A 13,852-nucleotide genomic window follows, 5' to 3' on the forward strand; every position below is an offset into this window, starting at 1 on the left:
AGTTAAACTCAACCCTTTCTATTTTTGGCAGAGAACAGAGACTCAAATCAAGACATTAGAATCTCTCTTACGGAGAAGGTTGCTTGATAACCTATTTCAGAATAGCTTTTCACTTAAGCTATTACACAAATGTTTTCGAATAAAAACCTATCTATAAAAGATTACAGAATCTATATAGACAGATAGGAATGCAAATATCTCTCTTACGGAGAAGGTTACTTGATAACCTATTTCAGAATAGCTTTTCACTTAAGCTATTACACAAATGTTTTCGAATAAAAACCTATCAATAAAAGATTACAGAATCTATATAGACAGATAGGAATGCAAATATAAGCACAGGAAAAACAATAATCAAGATTAGAAAATCGTTTTAGAGATCAGAACTGTTTTTCAAAAGAAGTTGTTATAAAATTTCTTTTTTTCTTTTAAAGATAAAACGTGAAGTAATAAGATGAAAAAAAATAAGGGGGTTGAGAGTAAGTTTTGAGAGATAAAAGATTTGATCAATTGACTTATACTCTTAAAACAAAAACACTTGCGTCTTTTAAAGGGAAAAACGCCTTTTATAGAGAGGGATGAGAATCCCATTTTAGAAAGTAAAATCTCTTCTTTTCAAAACAAAATATTGACTTTCCAAATTTAGAAGATACGGAGATCTTGTTACCAAAAATTCTTTGAGTCAAGATCTTTTATACTTTCCTTTAAAAATAATTTTTGAAAATAAGAATATGAAAATCTTTTTCGAAATATCTTATTACCAAAAATGATTGAGACAAAATCTCTTTCATTTAGGTAAGTAAATAAAAGCAAGATTTTGGATTTTTCTTAAAAATTAGTTTTCGAAAATAAAAACAAAAAATCTTTTTCGAAATATTCTATAACCAAAAACAATTGAGACAAAATCTCTTTCATTTAGGTAAGTGAATAAGAATAAGATTTTTGTATAGATATTTTTCGAAAATGTGAATTCTTTTTCCAAAAATTTTGTTACCAAAATGATTGAGACATAATCTCTTTCATTTTAGGTTAGAGAATTAAAGAACGAAAACTTTGACTTTTTAAGGAAACATTTTCAAAAATATTTTTGAAAAAGAGAGAAGAAATATTTTTGTGCTTGTAGATGAACACTCTCTCTATCCTACAACAAATCCTAAAGAGCTAACCACTAAAAATCTTCAGTGGTCTTCATGATCTACGATTATCCTTGAATTTGTAGGATTTTGCTTTGTTTATTATTTTCCATATCTAAATCTGCATAAAATAATATTAGCACAAATAAAATAATTAAATTTATTTATTTTGCTTTAATCATGAAAAATCTCGAGATAAAAATTAACCCTTGAGCTAACATAAAAGTTTCGTGGCCTTCTATACTTTCAAAATAACCTTGTGGCCCCCTAAATTCTATTTTCTATAATATATAAACACCTAGCGAGAATCAAAACATTGAGTGAATCACATGCGTGATGATGTGGACTAATAGCAATATATTTGGCAATTACATTACCACGGTGGATGCCATCTCATCTTTTTCTTTCTTTTTGTTTTCTTTTTCCTAAAACTTCCAAAAACTGCAGAAAGTATCCATGATTCCGTACTCTTTTTTTTTTTTTTTTTTTTAAATCGACAGCCGACGATCGGAGAACTCTTGTTCAAGCTTTGCCACTGCTCCATGCCTTCACCGCGAAATTCATGCTTCCTTCTCCCTAGTGTTATTGGTACTCTGAAGAAAGATTGCCCTAACAGTAGCGCCTTAAGCGGTTAATGCTCAGTGGGTTGTTGTTCCAATAGCAATAACTTGATTTTAAAATGCCCATTCTAAAATGGCAGCGTTTCAGTCCAAAACAATCTCTCCTTCGGTAAGTAAATCCCTACCCTCTTTCTTTCATAAACATCTCCTCTTTGCTACTGCTCCCTCAAATACCCTTCATCGATCATCCGTCACTTGCTTTCATCTTCTAGTGCAATTAAGGCAGCGTAACAACATTGACTCAAATGCTCTTCTGCCTGTACACACCGAGTTCATCTTCTAGATCACCCACATCATCTTTCAGGTGAGTAATATTTTCTTTCTTTTGTTTATGATTTTGTTTTTTATTTTCTATTTTTTTTCGTTCTTTAGTCTTCCTTTTCTTTTCTTTTTTTCTTTTTTTGGAGAGCAAAGCAAAGCTTTTGAATCCTTTCGAAATACACATATTTTCCCTATATATCTTTCCTTTCTTTTTTCATACTCCCTGCCTCTCGATTCTCTCCTTTACAACCTCTGAATGTGGTCGGCTCAATTGATATCTCTTTCTTTTGTTCTTTAGAACTCAGCGATTTTTTGGGTATTAAGTTTCTCTAATTTATTTATTTAATGGATATGTCTTTGTAATTACTGAATTTTGTTTATTGATATTTATCTTATTGTAGTTGATAATATTTATTTTTCAAGATTTTTGAAAGAACTTGAAATTATTATCCTTTGGTTGAGCTTTTTCTGAAAAATACTCTAGAAGGTGAAAAATACAGGGAGTTAGAAGGGAGTTGTTGCTTAGAGAAACACATGAGACAAAAAGAAATTTAATGGAAAAATGAAGTATGAGAGAGAGAAGAGAGAGAGAGAGAGAGTTTCTTTCTCTTTAAGTGGTTGATTGATATGATTCCGACGAATGTAATGAGGAAGCACCGATGAAGAAATTGTCGACGATGATGACACTGTTATCATTACAAAAAAAATGTGATTTTGGGACCGACCGTGTCGGTCACAATATGGCGATGATGTTGCGACCATTTGTGATGAATATTGAAGTTACAGATATTTAATATTCACCGACGGATTTGCGATCAATCCCCGACAAATTTCACGACGGATTTGCAACCGATTACAGATCCGTTGCAAATTCTAGTGCTAATAACCCCATCAGTTTGGTTTTTATTTTGCGACTCAATTGCGATGAATTTGCGATCGATTTTTTTATAGATGTGCGACTGTTTCATAGTCCGTTGCTAAAATGCGAACTGCAGTTTATGGCCAATTTTAGTTTCTGGTTTGCAAGGGATTAGCGATAGATTTGCGATCGATATTTTTGCGACCGATTATGGTGGTCGCAAGTGGCTTGCAATTTCTTTGAATACAAAACGTCATCTCAAGATTAAAAATTGTAATCGATTTTTCAGTTTATTATGACCGACGTGGGGCTTTATAACGCCTTGGTCGCCTTGGGCGCGATCGCAGCGCACCTCTCCCCTTCTTTCTCCGTTTCCAGCAACTGTGTCTCCTCTTTGTTGCAGCGAGGGTCACTAGAGAAGCCACTGCGGAAAAGGGGACAGCTTGGTTGACGGTCGTCCTCCATTCATCTGTGTCTCATCTGCGTCTCCTCTGTGGCTCTGCGGAAAAGGTAAGCCTTTATTATTAACGTAATTTTTTTTTGTTTTTTCTTTTGTTTATGCCATAGCAGGTTTAGTTTTGATAGCAGGTTTAGGTTGTTTACAAATAATTTGATAGCAAGTTTAGGTTTTCAGTAGAAAAAAAAGACTATAGTCAATAAATAAACAAGAAAAAAACAAAGGCAGCGTATGAGTATAAATTGGATAATTTTTTCAAATGTTTTATTTTTTGGATAATTTTCTGTTCCATATGAGCATAAATTATTATAAGCTCATTATGATAAGCTCAATCATTTTACTTCTTGGCCTATTTTGCTAATATGAAATGATTAAGTTAGGCATTTCTTCTCCCTGCAATAGAATTAGAAATCAATTAACTCTTTTTTTTCAGAAAAAAAAAGTGTCTGCTTGGGATAGATATGTAGTTTATACCAATATATATATATATATATATATATATATATATATATATATATATATATATATGTCCATATTATGTAAATTAATATTTAGCTTATACAAAAAAAAAAAAAAAAAAAAAAAAAAAAAAAAAAAAAAACCTCAATTATGTACATTAATACATCTTGATGGCAACTGATTGATTAAGTAATTAAATATCAAATCTTCGACAAAAGTTCAACTTTAAATGGTAGGAGGATAAACGTGCTTTTATATAATCACATCCATAAAGTTTTTGGATAAGCAGTTTACAGTTGGGAATCAAAAGGAAAAAAAAAAAAAAACCTAACAATTAACCATAAATAAGTATAATGCAGTTCATGTCTTGTTTGATTCTTTTCATTTTTGACAACAATTACATATATCATTTTCAATTTTTTTGAGACCTATAATCCCAAATCATAATTAATCTTATGGTTGCTTTTTCATTTTAGAACATATGCTGTAGCCCCTAATTAGTACATGTATGTGTCCATATTTAAGGCAAATCGTGCGACAAGAGTAAATGACCAGCTTAATTTACTTAATTTAACAACTACAACAATTAGAACAATTTGTTAATGAACTTAGGTATATAATTAGTACTAATTGATCTCTCTTCTTCAATTGAAGCTTTAATTAGGGATGTTAAAACTCTAAATATTGAGATAGTTAAAATTAAAATTAAAATAAAAAGAGAATCGCTTTATGTTGATTTATTTTTTGAAATTTATTGAAATTTGTTTTTTTTTCAAATTACTTTATGTTGATTTGTGTTTTCATTTGAGTGGAAATCACATGAATGATGCAATTTGAGTTAGAGGCCTAGTAGTGGCCATTTTGACTTTAGAGAATATTGGGATGATATAGAAGTGTTTATATGAGTGTTTTGACTTGAGATTTGATTATGTTATGCCGAAGTGCTACCGAAAATTTTTTAAAAACTGCACATGACGAATCGTATACTTAGTTACTCTTAGTTAACCTTAGTGAGAAATAATAACCTTAGTGAGTTTACATATATATAGTTACCCTTTTTATAGAATAAACTTAGTAAGTTAGAAATGTAAATGGAACATTACTTTTGGTATGTTTTAAGGATGATTTAGGACTAATGCAATTACATATAATTTGCCCTTTATAAACAGAGTGTTAATTACGTAAAAAAAAAAAAATATGCGAACTAATCGAAATTGGATGTACTGGAGGTACGAGGATAATGGGATTTTAAGACAAGAATTCTTGCAAGGATTGAAATTGTTTATACAGTTTGCAGTTGGTAATCCCAATTGTATGGATGGTAATAAGTTGAGGTGTCCATGTAATCAAAAGAAGTGTCAAAATAGAGCCTTCTTAGATATCGATACAATTAAACTTCATTTATGCAAAAATGAGTTCGTGGAAAACTATTACGAATGAATACATCACGGTGAATCTCGAGTTTCCAATGGGTCAGGCCACTATATTTCTGTAAGTTCAGAAGGTCAGCTTATGCAATTTTAGTATGGTAATCGATGTAATGATATGGTAATCGATGCGGGTAGAGTAGAATTCCATTGGGACAATATGGAGGAATTGCTAAACTATGTAGCACAATAATTGTTTGACATGCTGAGTGCAGCTAACAGTGGACTGTGGCCTGGATGCAAAAATCATTTAGTTCTATCTGTAGTGGCACGATTGCTGCACATAAAAGCGGAGCACCATTTTTCAGAAAGGTGTTACGATGATTTTGTACAGTTAGCAAAAGAAATGTTGCCTGAAGGCCATTCGATGGTAAATAATTTTTACCGGATAAAAAAATTAGTTCAAGGATTAAGACTACCTGTGGAAAAGATTGATTGTTGTCGAAATAATTATATGATATATTGGGTTGTTGACTCCTAATTAAGAGAATGTAAGTTTTGTAATTTTCCAAGATATCAACGGCGGGGTCAAGGGACTGGTAGAGTACAAAGAGAGAAGGCTTTCAAGAAGATGTATTATTTCCCTCTTGTTCCTTGCCTTCAAAGGTTTATATGCATCTAAAGCGACAGCTGAACACATGAGGTGGTATGCTTTGCATGAATATGAGGATGGTATAATGCTCATCCGTCAGACTCTAAATCCTGGAAACACTTTGATAACAATCATCCTGTGTTTGCCGTTGAGATGAGAAATGTGAGATTAAGGCTTTGTATTGATGGGTTTCAGCCGTTTGGCCAATCAGGACAACAATATTCATCATGGCCTGTCATTGTCACACTATATAATCTACCACCCTCAATGTGTATGAAAGATGAATACATGTTGTTGTGTGTTATTGTACCTGGTCCTAAAAATCCAAAATACAAAATTGATGTGTTTCTACAACCTTTGATTGTCGAACTTAATTATTTATTGGAGTATGGGGTTGAAACGTTTGATATTTCGGCCAACTAGAATTTCATAATGCGAGTTGCTTTGCTTTGGACCATTAGTGATTTTCTAGCATTTGGAATGTTATTTGGTTGGAGTACGGCAGGCAAATTGGCTTGTCCTCATTGCATGGAAAACACTAATACATTTACACTAAAAAATGAAGGTAAACAATGTTGATTTGTTTGTCATCGTAAATTCTTTTCAGAATTTCACCCTTGGAGTCAAAATCGACAATGCTTTAGAAAGAACACGACTATTGCCGATCCCCCTACACCTGTGAAGTCTGAAGCTAAAATATTACAAGAAATTGAAGATCTGGGGCTTATGAAAGTTACAGAGTTAGGTGCAGAAGAGGTAAATGGTAGAATTGGCAGGAATAGTGGATGGAAAAAGCGAAGCATCTTTTGGGATTTGTCATACTAGAGTTCACTTCTTATCCGTCATAACCTTGATGTGATGCACATAGAAAAAAATGTGTTTGAAAATCTATTCAACACTGTCATGAACATTGAGGGGAAATCCAAGGATAATGCAAAAGCGAGAGCAGACATGAAGGAAATTTGTTGTCGACTAGAACTCGAGCAATCTGTACTTACTGGAAAGTTTCCAAAGGCATGTTATTCTTTAGATAAACCCCAAAGGCAAGTATTATGCGAATGGGTCCGATCATTGAGGTTTCTAGATGAATACTTTTCAAATATGGGTACATGTGTCGACATGAGGAAATATAAATTGTTCAGCATGAAAAGCCATGACTGTCATGTGTTCATACTAAGATTGATTCCTATGGTATTCTGGGAATTATTGCCAAGGAAAATTTGGGAAGCAATGGTAGAATAGAGTCTCTTTTTCAAGGATTTGACGATAACTGTTATCCGATGCGATGATGTGGACCAATTAGCGCGAGAAATCCAATAGTGATATGCAAATTAGAGTGAATTTTTCCGCCCAGCTTCTTTAATTCTATGGAGCATCAGCCAGTTCATTTGCCCTATGAATGTCGTGTAGCAGGACTAGTACAATATAGATGGATGTATCCATTTGAGAGGTGAATCACTAACATCCCATTCTAATCACTATCGTCTCCTCTTGATCCCAATATTGCAGACGATACCTTGGTCATCCTGCCGACACTATGACACATCCAGCAGATACTCCTGTCGATGCTACGACACTGGATCGTACAGAGGATTGATCTCGTAGATTTGATTTCGGACCTTTCTAGATTTCTGTGATTTTTTCATATTTTGTATAGTACATACATTAACAATTCCATTCTTATATTGTTATTGTGTTGTGATCTTGATGATGATGCTTATGATTATGATGTATATATATGCTGATTTTTGACAGGTGGAAAAATTATGATTTTTAATATTATTAAATTTTTTTTTGCCTATAATTATATTTTGCGACCGATTAGCAACCGAACTGCAACCAAAATTATAGCCGTTAAATTTAAATTTACGACAGATTACCAACCAATCACTTTCAGAATTTGCAACCGATTTGTGCCCACTTTTAATAATTGTGGCCAACACAATCTGCGACCAATTTGCGACAGACTTTCAAAAGGAAAACATGAAAAAAATTAGCAACTGATATTTATAATTTTTCGACCAATTAGTCGGTCGCTAATTTGCGACCGCTTAGTCATTCGGTCACAAAATTATTTGCGACGAGCACTTTTTCGAACGATTAATGTACGTCGCAAATTGGTTGTTAAGTCCATTTAGCGACCGATTTCTCATAATTTCTGACTGAATTATCGGTCGCAATTTAGCGATTTTTTTGTAGTGTATCTCTTTTGATCAGATGATCTACCAATGTGAACCAACAAACCCAGTTCCACAAATTCTTCCCACCGGCCTTGTGAGGCTCATATAATTGTATCTTATCGGTACAAAATCGTGAATTGAGAGACAAGTGAGCAATTTTTTTTTTTTTTTTTTTTTGGTAACAAGAGAAATGAGCAAGTGTCCTGATATGGTATACATGTAAGATGTTGTTATCTCACTTTACTCGCTCACTTCACGCATATATTTCATTTCTCATTTTATGACGTGACCAGGTGTGTATATATTACAGAAAGTAGAATTTAGGGGGCCACAAGGTTATTTTGAAAGTATAGGAGGCCACAAAATTTTTATACGCAAGTTCAGGGAGCAATTTATGTATTCAGCTATTTCAATTTTGACCACGTTAAATTGCCTAGTCCGTGTCACAGAAAAGAGGTTCTACATTTTCATATTCTTTATACCATTCAAATTCTCTTAGCTTCAAGGTTTCAAGGGAGATAGATTGTACATATTAAGATTCAAGGAGCAAGTGAAGCATCACCGAGTTTTATTCTTAAAATCTTCTTATTTTTATTTTCAATTTTTATTATGTTGATTACAAATTTGTTTGAGTTCGATTTCTCTAAGATGTTCAACTAATATTCTTTTACTAGGGATTTGATATAACTTATATTTAAATTCAATTTATATTATTAGATTTGATTTTTTTTTGTTAATAATAAAACTTATTATGGTGCGTAATGCTTACAAAATGAGTTTATCCTTTGAATTGATTTATTTCAATAATTACTACCGAAAGAAAGACTTTTGATAAAAAAACGTACTTCCTCCATTAAAAAAAAAATAGTCTCACTTTCCTTAATGGGTGTCTCAAAATAATAGTCTCATTTTCATTTTTTGAAATAGTCTTTTGTTAACTTTCCTATAATACCTTTATACTTCATCCGTCCCAAAAAAATAGTCCACTTTCTATTTTTACACAGATTAAAAAAGTAGTAATTATTATAGTTGAAGGACAATTTCATTTATATAACTTTTCTATTATATCCATCTTAAATAACACATGAGCAATATTATATTTGAATAATAGGTAAGAATTTAATGAGGGTTATTGAAAATAAGATAAAATTTAATAGAGGTATAATAGACAATGTAAGGATTAACTATAATGCGAAAAAGAAAAATGGACTATATTTTGGGACAAACCATAAAAGAAAGATGGATTATCTTTTTGAGACGGAGGGAGTAATATAATTTGTGTTAATAATTAATTTACATAGAATTATTAAATATTTAGTGAAATGTAAACATAAAATAATTGAAACATGTGCCAAGATGTTAAATTTTTGTTGAAAAACTCTAAACAATTCCAAAATTTAATCGAAACATTATTAATATAGGAATATATATGGAAAGGGCAGTGTTAAATGGCTCATAATGATCCTGGATCATGACATTCAAAAAGACACTTATAACCTTGGGTGGTTTTGGAGGGATAAATGGGAGGGAAAGTAGATGAGTTTTGGTGGGAAGTAAAGTCATCATCACTAATGCTATAAGAAAAAAGATTAATGTTAATGACTTATCATTAATGCATTAAATTTTTACCAAAACCAATAATTAGCAACTTAGTTGTCTCCGTATATTCAAAATGGCACATAGAGGAATTTATCCTAGGACCAGTCCTTGTAACCAAGTCAGGCAGCCTGCACATGTGCCATCCAAGCTAAGAGCACATACCCTTTCATTTTAACCCTAACAACTAATATATAACATTTGTTGTGGGTATTGATGAACCCTAATTGGAATAACACATTTGTATTATTTGTCATATAAAATTATATAAAAATATATCATGAAAGGAACATGCATTATTATTTGTATCTAAATCATTCAAACTATATTAGTACTAGATTATGCTATTAAATCATTTGTCCATTTAACAAAATTTTCAAAAATCTACTACTATCATCCATTACATAAGTTTAGTGAGCTTACTATATATTCAACTTAAATTATGTTATCCAATACATTATCGTGGAGTAATTGAATTAGCCTTTTCAATTTATATGTCGCATTATTTATCACAGGCTTTATTTCATGAAAAACTACATAAACTTTTGATTTTTTTTTTTTTTTTTTTTTTTGCTGCAATAAGCGTCCATTTTAGGAAGAGGAAAATGTTTACGGAGAATTAAGAGAGCAATGAAAATGGTAGACTTTTTTTGAGATGAAAAAATATATATATATAAAATAAAAATAAAAAAAATGAAAGGAAAACAATTAATAATAGGAAAACAAAAGCCTAGCATGTGCATTGGGGAATGTAACCCACTTGCTGCTTTGTATAGGATTATTTAACGAAGAGAGTTACAGATTTGAAATTCAAATTTCAAATATGTATAAATTCTATCAATTTTTAATGGGGACATAAATGACATTTTGCATGGATATATGAGGATAAACTGGACATTTTGTGCTCAATGATCTAGGATCAACTTGAGCCAACAACAATTATCCATATGAAAAAAGAAGAATAAATGTTATGGTTGAACTAATTTAACTACCCACTCTTAATTTGTGTGAAAAAGAGGTGGAACTATTTTTTTTAGATGGAGGGAGTAACAAATTTTATGAGAATAACAACCTAATGTGAAAGTTAGCATTTGACTTACAGAAGGTTTTCTAAAATAGCCATTGATCTTGATGTTTTAATTTATAGTACCTCTATTCCATAATACTTGTCATATTTGGAATTTTATGTCCCTTAAAAAAACCATTAAATTTGTCTAAGTTATAATAAATTATTTAGTAAATTAACTATATTACCCTTAATTTAATACTAATCTCTAAAAAAACCATTAAATTTGAGTAATACTTATTGATCATATACAAAGGGTAAACATTGAAAAAAAATTTATTACTTCTTGAAACTATAAATGTGACAAGTATTGTGGAACAAACTATTTTCTCAAATATGACAAGTATTATGGAACAGATGTAATATTTGATTATAGCTATTGAGAAATAAGTAATTGAATATATCAGGTTAAAATAATTAATAAAATTCTTGAAAAAAATTATTAATGATTTTATGGTTATTTTGTTATCATGAACAATTAAATAGATTAGCGAGCTAATGGAATAAATTGAATAAAATTAATTGAAGTCGAAATTCCTAGTAGTTTCCAATCCTTGAATTTCTTTTACAATTTTGTCAATTGATTTCTTTAAGTTAACTTTATTTTTACTTCTTTTCTTTTAAAGTTTCAAAGATTTTTATTAATTGTAGTTTAAATAATAATAACTTAATATAAATTTGGTATTTGGTATACAATACTTATAAGAAAAGATAATTTTCTTTTCTTTTAATGTTTCAAAGATTTTTATTAATTATCGTTTAAATAATAATAACTTAATATAAATTTGATATTTAGTATACAATAGTTATAAGAAAAGATAATTTGCTCTCTACCATATTACTTGTTATAATTTTATGCACTTGTAAAATTGACTATCAAGATGTTCGCGCTATTACCGGAAAAATTTATGAAACAAATTAACGGATGGTCATCAAGTTACAAAGTGAAAAACATCAAACCAACGAAAAAATACATGAAAAAAAAACTTAAAAAAAAGACTAGTTTGATCATTGTGATGATTCTCCATGACCAATAAGAGAAATCAATTCCAATAGAAGTCAATTAAACACCATTAAACTCCCAATTAAATGGAGGAATCTCACTTTGGTAGCCACTCATCCAACTTACATCATTAAATTGATAAAATTTTTCAATTAATTTCCCAAAAATTACATTGAAAACTCTGCAAAACCAAAAAAAAAAAAAAAAAAAAAAAGAAAAAAAAGAAACAAAACAAAACAAAACAAAAATGGTGGGTCATCGAAAGAGGGAGGTCGTCCTTATCCTTTAATGCCATGAGTGGTGGAGAGAGACTCAAAATTGAAAGGAAATGAAATGAATTTGCGATTGATGTGGGAAAAGAAAGGGAAGAGTCATTTTAAGGGACAACTAGCAAAAATAAAGAGCATAAATATCTAAAAAGTGGAGATAAATATCTAAATCTTCAAACACCTGCCAAATTTATGTTGTATTGGGCTTTTTTGGGAGACGGAACTGAGCATGAAAGGATTTGGTTTTTTATGCAACTAAAAAGTGGGACAGAAAAAATTAACATCAAAGTATCTTTTAATTTCTCAACTTAAATTTACCTTTGAAGAATTTGTTTGATAGTATCAATTTGCAAAATAAATCAAGATTTCTCTCATTTACTTGCATGAACAGTAGATTAGGAACCCTAGCTATCCTAATTCACGTCAAGCCTTTAAGCTTCAAATAAAGTAAAGGAATTTGTACCACTAGAAAGAGAAGATTGAGTAAACTGCTCACCAAAATGCAAGAATGAGTCAGAGAAATTGATTTCCAACCGGCGATCTAGAACCAGGGATCTCTCTCTTTCTCTCTCACTTTCTAAACTCGCTACTGAAGTCGCTAAATTGATCGAAATCGACTGTTGAGACAAGTAATGGTGACAAGAAGAGGGTGGCTAACTAATTACTAAGGCTAAAGTGATCCGAAAATCAAAAGGGAAAAAATGAAAGTAGAATTGCGAAATATAGGAGACAACACAAAACAAATAAAGTAGAGATAATTATATTTTTACTGTCTGAACTTTTATTCATTTTTTTTATTTTGATGTCTCATCTAAAACAATAATAATTAATTATTTAAATTTATAAAACTTTACAATTAGGTATCTTTCACTGATTATATCTTTAAAAGCACAAGTCTTTGTCTTACACCATTAAAGACCCATTTATCATTTTTCAATAATTTCTTTTTTTTTCTTATTATTTGTTGGGTTGTTTTCTTCGTTTCTTTTCTTTTCTTTTCTTTTTTTAAAGCTTTTGATTTTGGTTAGCGAAAGCAAGCATTAATGGAGTTGTAGAGTCACCTAATCCAATACCCATTTCTTTAACTTCTTTAAATCACTCAGAGCTTCAAACTATAAATACTTCGATTCTATGTCTTTTAAACCCAAAAAAGAGAAGACAAAAACAACCCAAGTCCCTAAAAATTTAGAAATGTCAGCTCCGGAGATGTCAAATGTCGATTTGCAATCGGGAAGCCACCGCCGCTGCATCGCGGGAAGTGATGGGACCAGTTTTTCCGATGCAGAAGATGATGGGTCTTGCTACTCTCAGTTTTATTCGACGACGGATGGCTCTTATAACGATTACGGTTTTGCTTGTGTATCTGATCCTGAGATTACCGACGGTCTTCTTTTGGATTCTAAGCGGCTATCTTCTGTGTCTGATTACTCTGTAGAAGTGGAGATTGAAAATGGTAATGGAGTAGTTGAGATAAAAGTGCATTTGGCTAAGGTAGAGAGAGATTGTAGGATTTGCCATTTGGGTCTGGAAGGCAATACCCATGAATCAGGAGTCCCCATTGAATTGGGCTGCTTATGTAAATATGATTTGGCTGCTGCTCACAAACCGTGTGCAAAGGCTTGGTTCAAGATTAAAGGAAACAAATAAGTACAAAAATCAAGTAAAGAATTTATCTATTCTGGATCAATTTTCTTTTAATAATTATTTGAATTTTAATTAATTTAGTTTGTTTCCTGCAAATGGTTAATTTCCCATTTGGTGATAGCAGAGTCCATTAGTTTTCCAGAATGATGTACTTTACTCTTCATAACTGAACGAGTATGAACAGTCTAAGGGCCAACATCAGCAGCAAAGCAAGAAGGAAGAATCGAGAAGCTACCGTTCTAACCAAAATCAAAAAACCTAAAACTAAAACATAACATTTTGTATT

At 31.3% G+C, this 13,852-nt stretch overlaps 1 protein-coding gene across 1 annotated transcript; it reads left to right on the forward strand.

Annotated features, from left to right (window-relative positions):
- The first annotated feature begins 13,113 nt into the window (after nucleotides 1-13,113).
- On the forward strand, nucleotides 13,114-13,569 carry LOC105629508 (uncharacterized). The gene has a single exon (XM_012211117.4). The coding sequence runs from the start codon at nucleotides 13,114-13,116 to the stop codon at nucleotides 13,567-13,569; it is 456 nt and encodes a 151-aa protein (XP_012066507.3).
- Nucleotides 13,570-13,852: the final 283 nt, after the last annotated feature.

The sequence above is a fragment of the Jatropha curcas genome, chromosome 2, assembly GCF_041381405.1.
Source record: "Jatropha curcas cultivar XTBG-Jc1 chromosome 2, XTBG_Jcur_1.0, whole genome shotgun sequence".
Classification (NCBI taxonomy): Eukaryota; Viridiplantae; Streptophyta; class Magnoliopsida; order Malpighiales; family Euphorbiaceae; genus Jatropha; species Jatropha curcas.

Bases quoted from the DNA above. Each gene is read 5' to 3' on its own strand.
- LOC105629508 (XM_012211117.4), top strand. From the start codon at position 13,114: ATGTCAGCTCCGGAGATGTCAAATGTCGATTTGCAATCGGGAAGCCAC.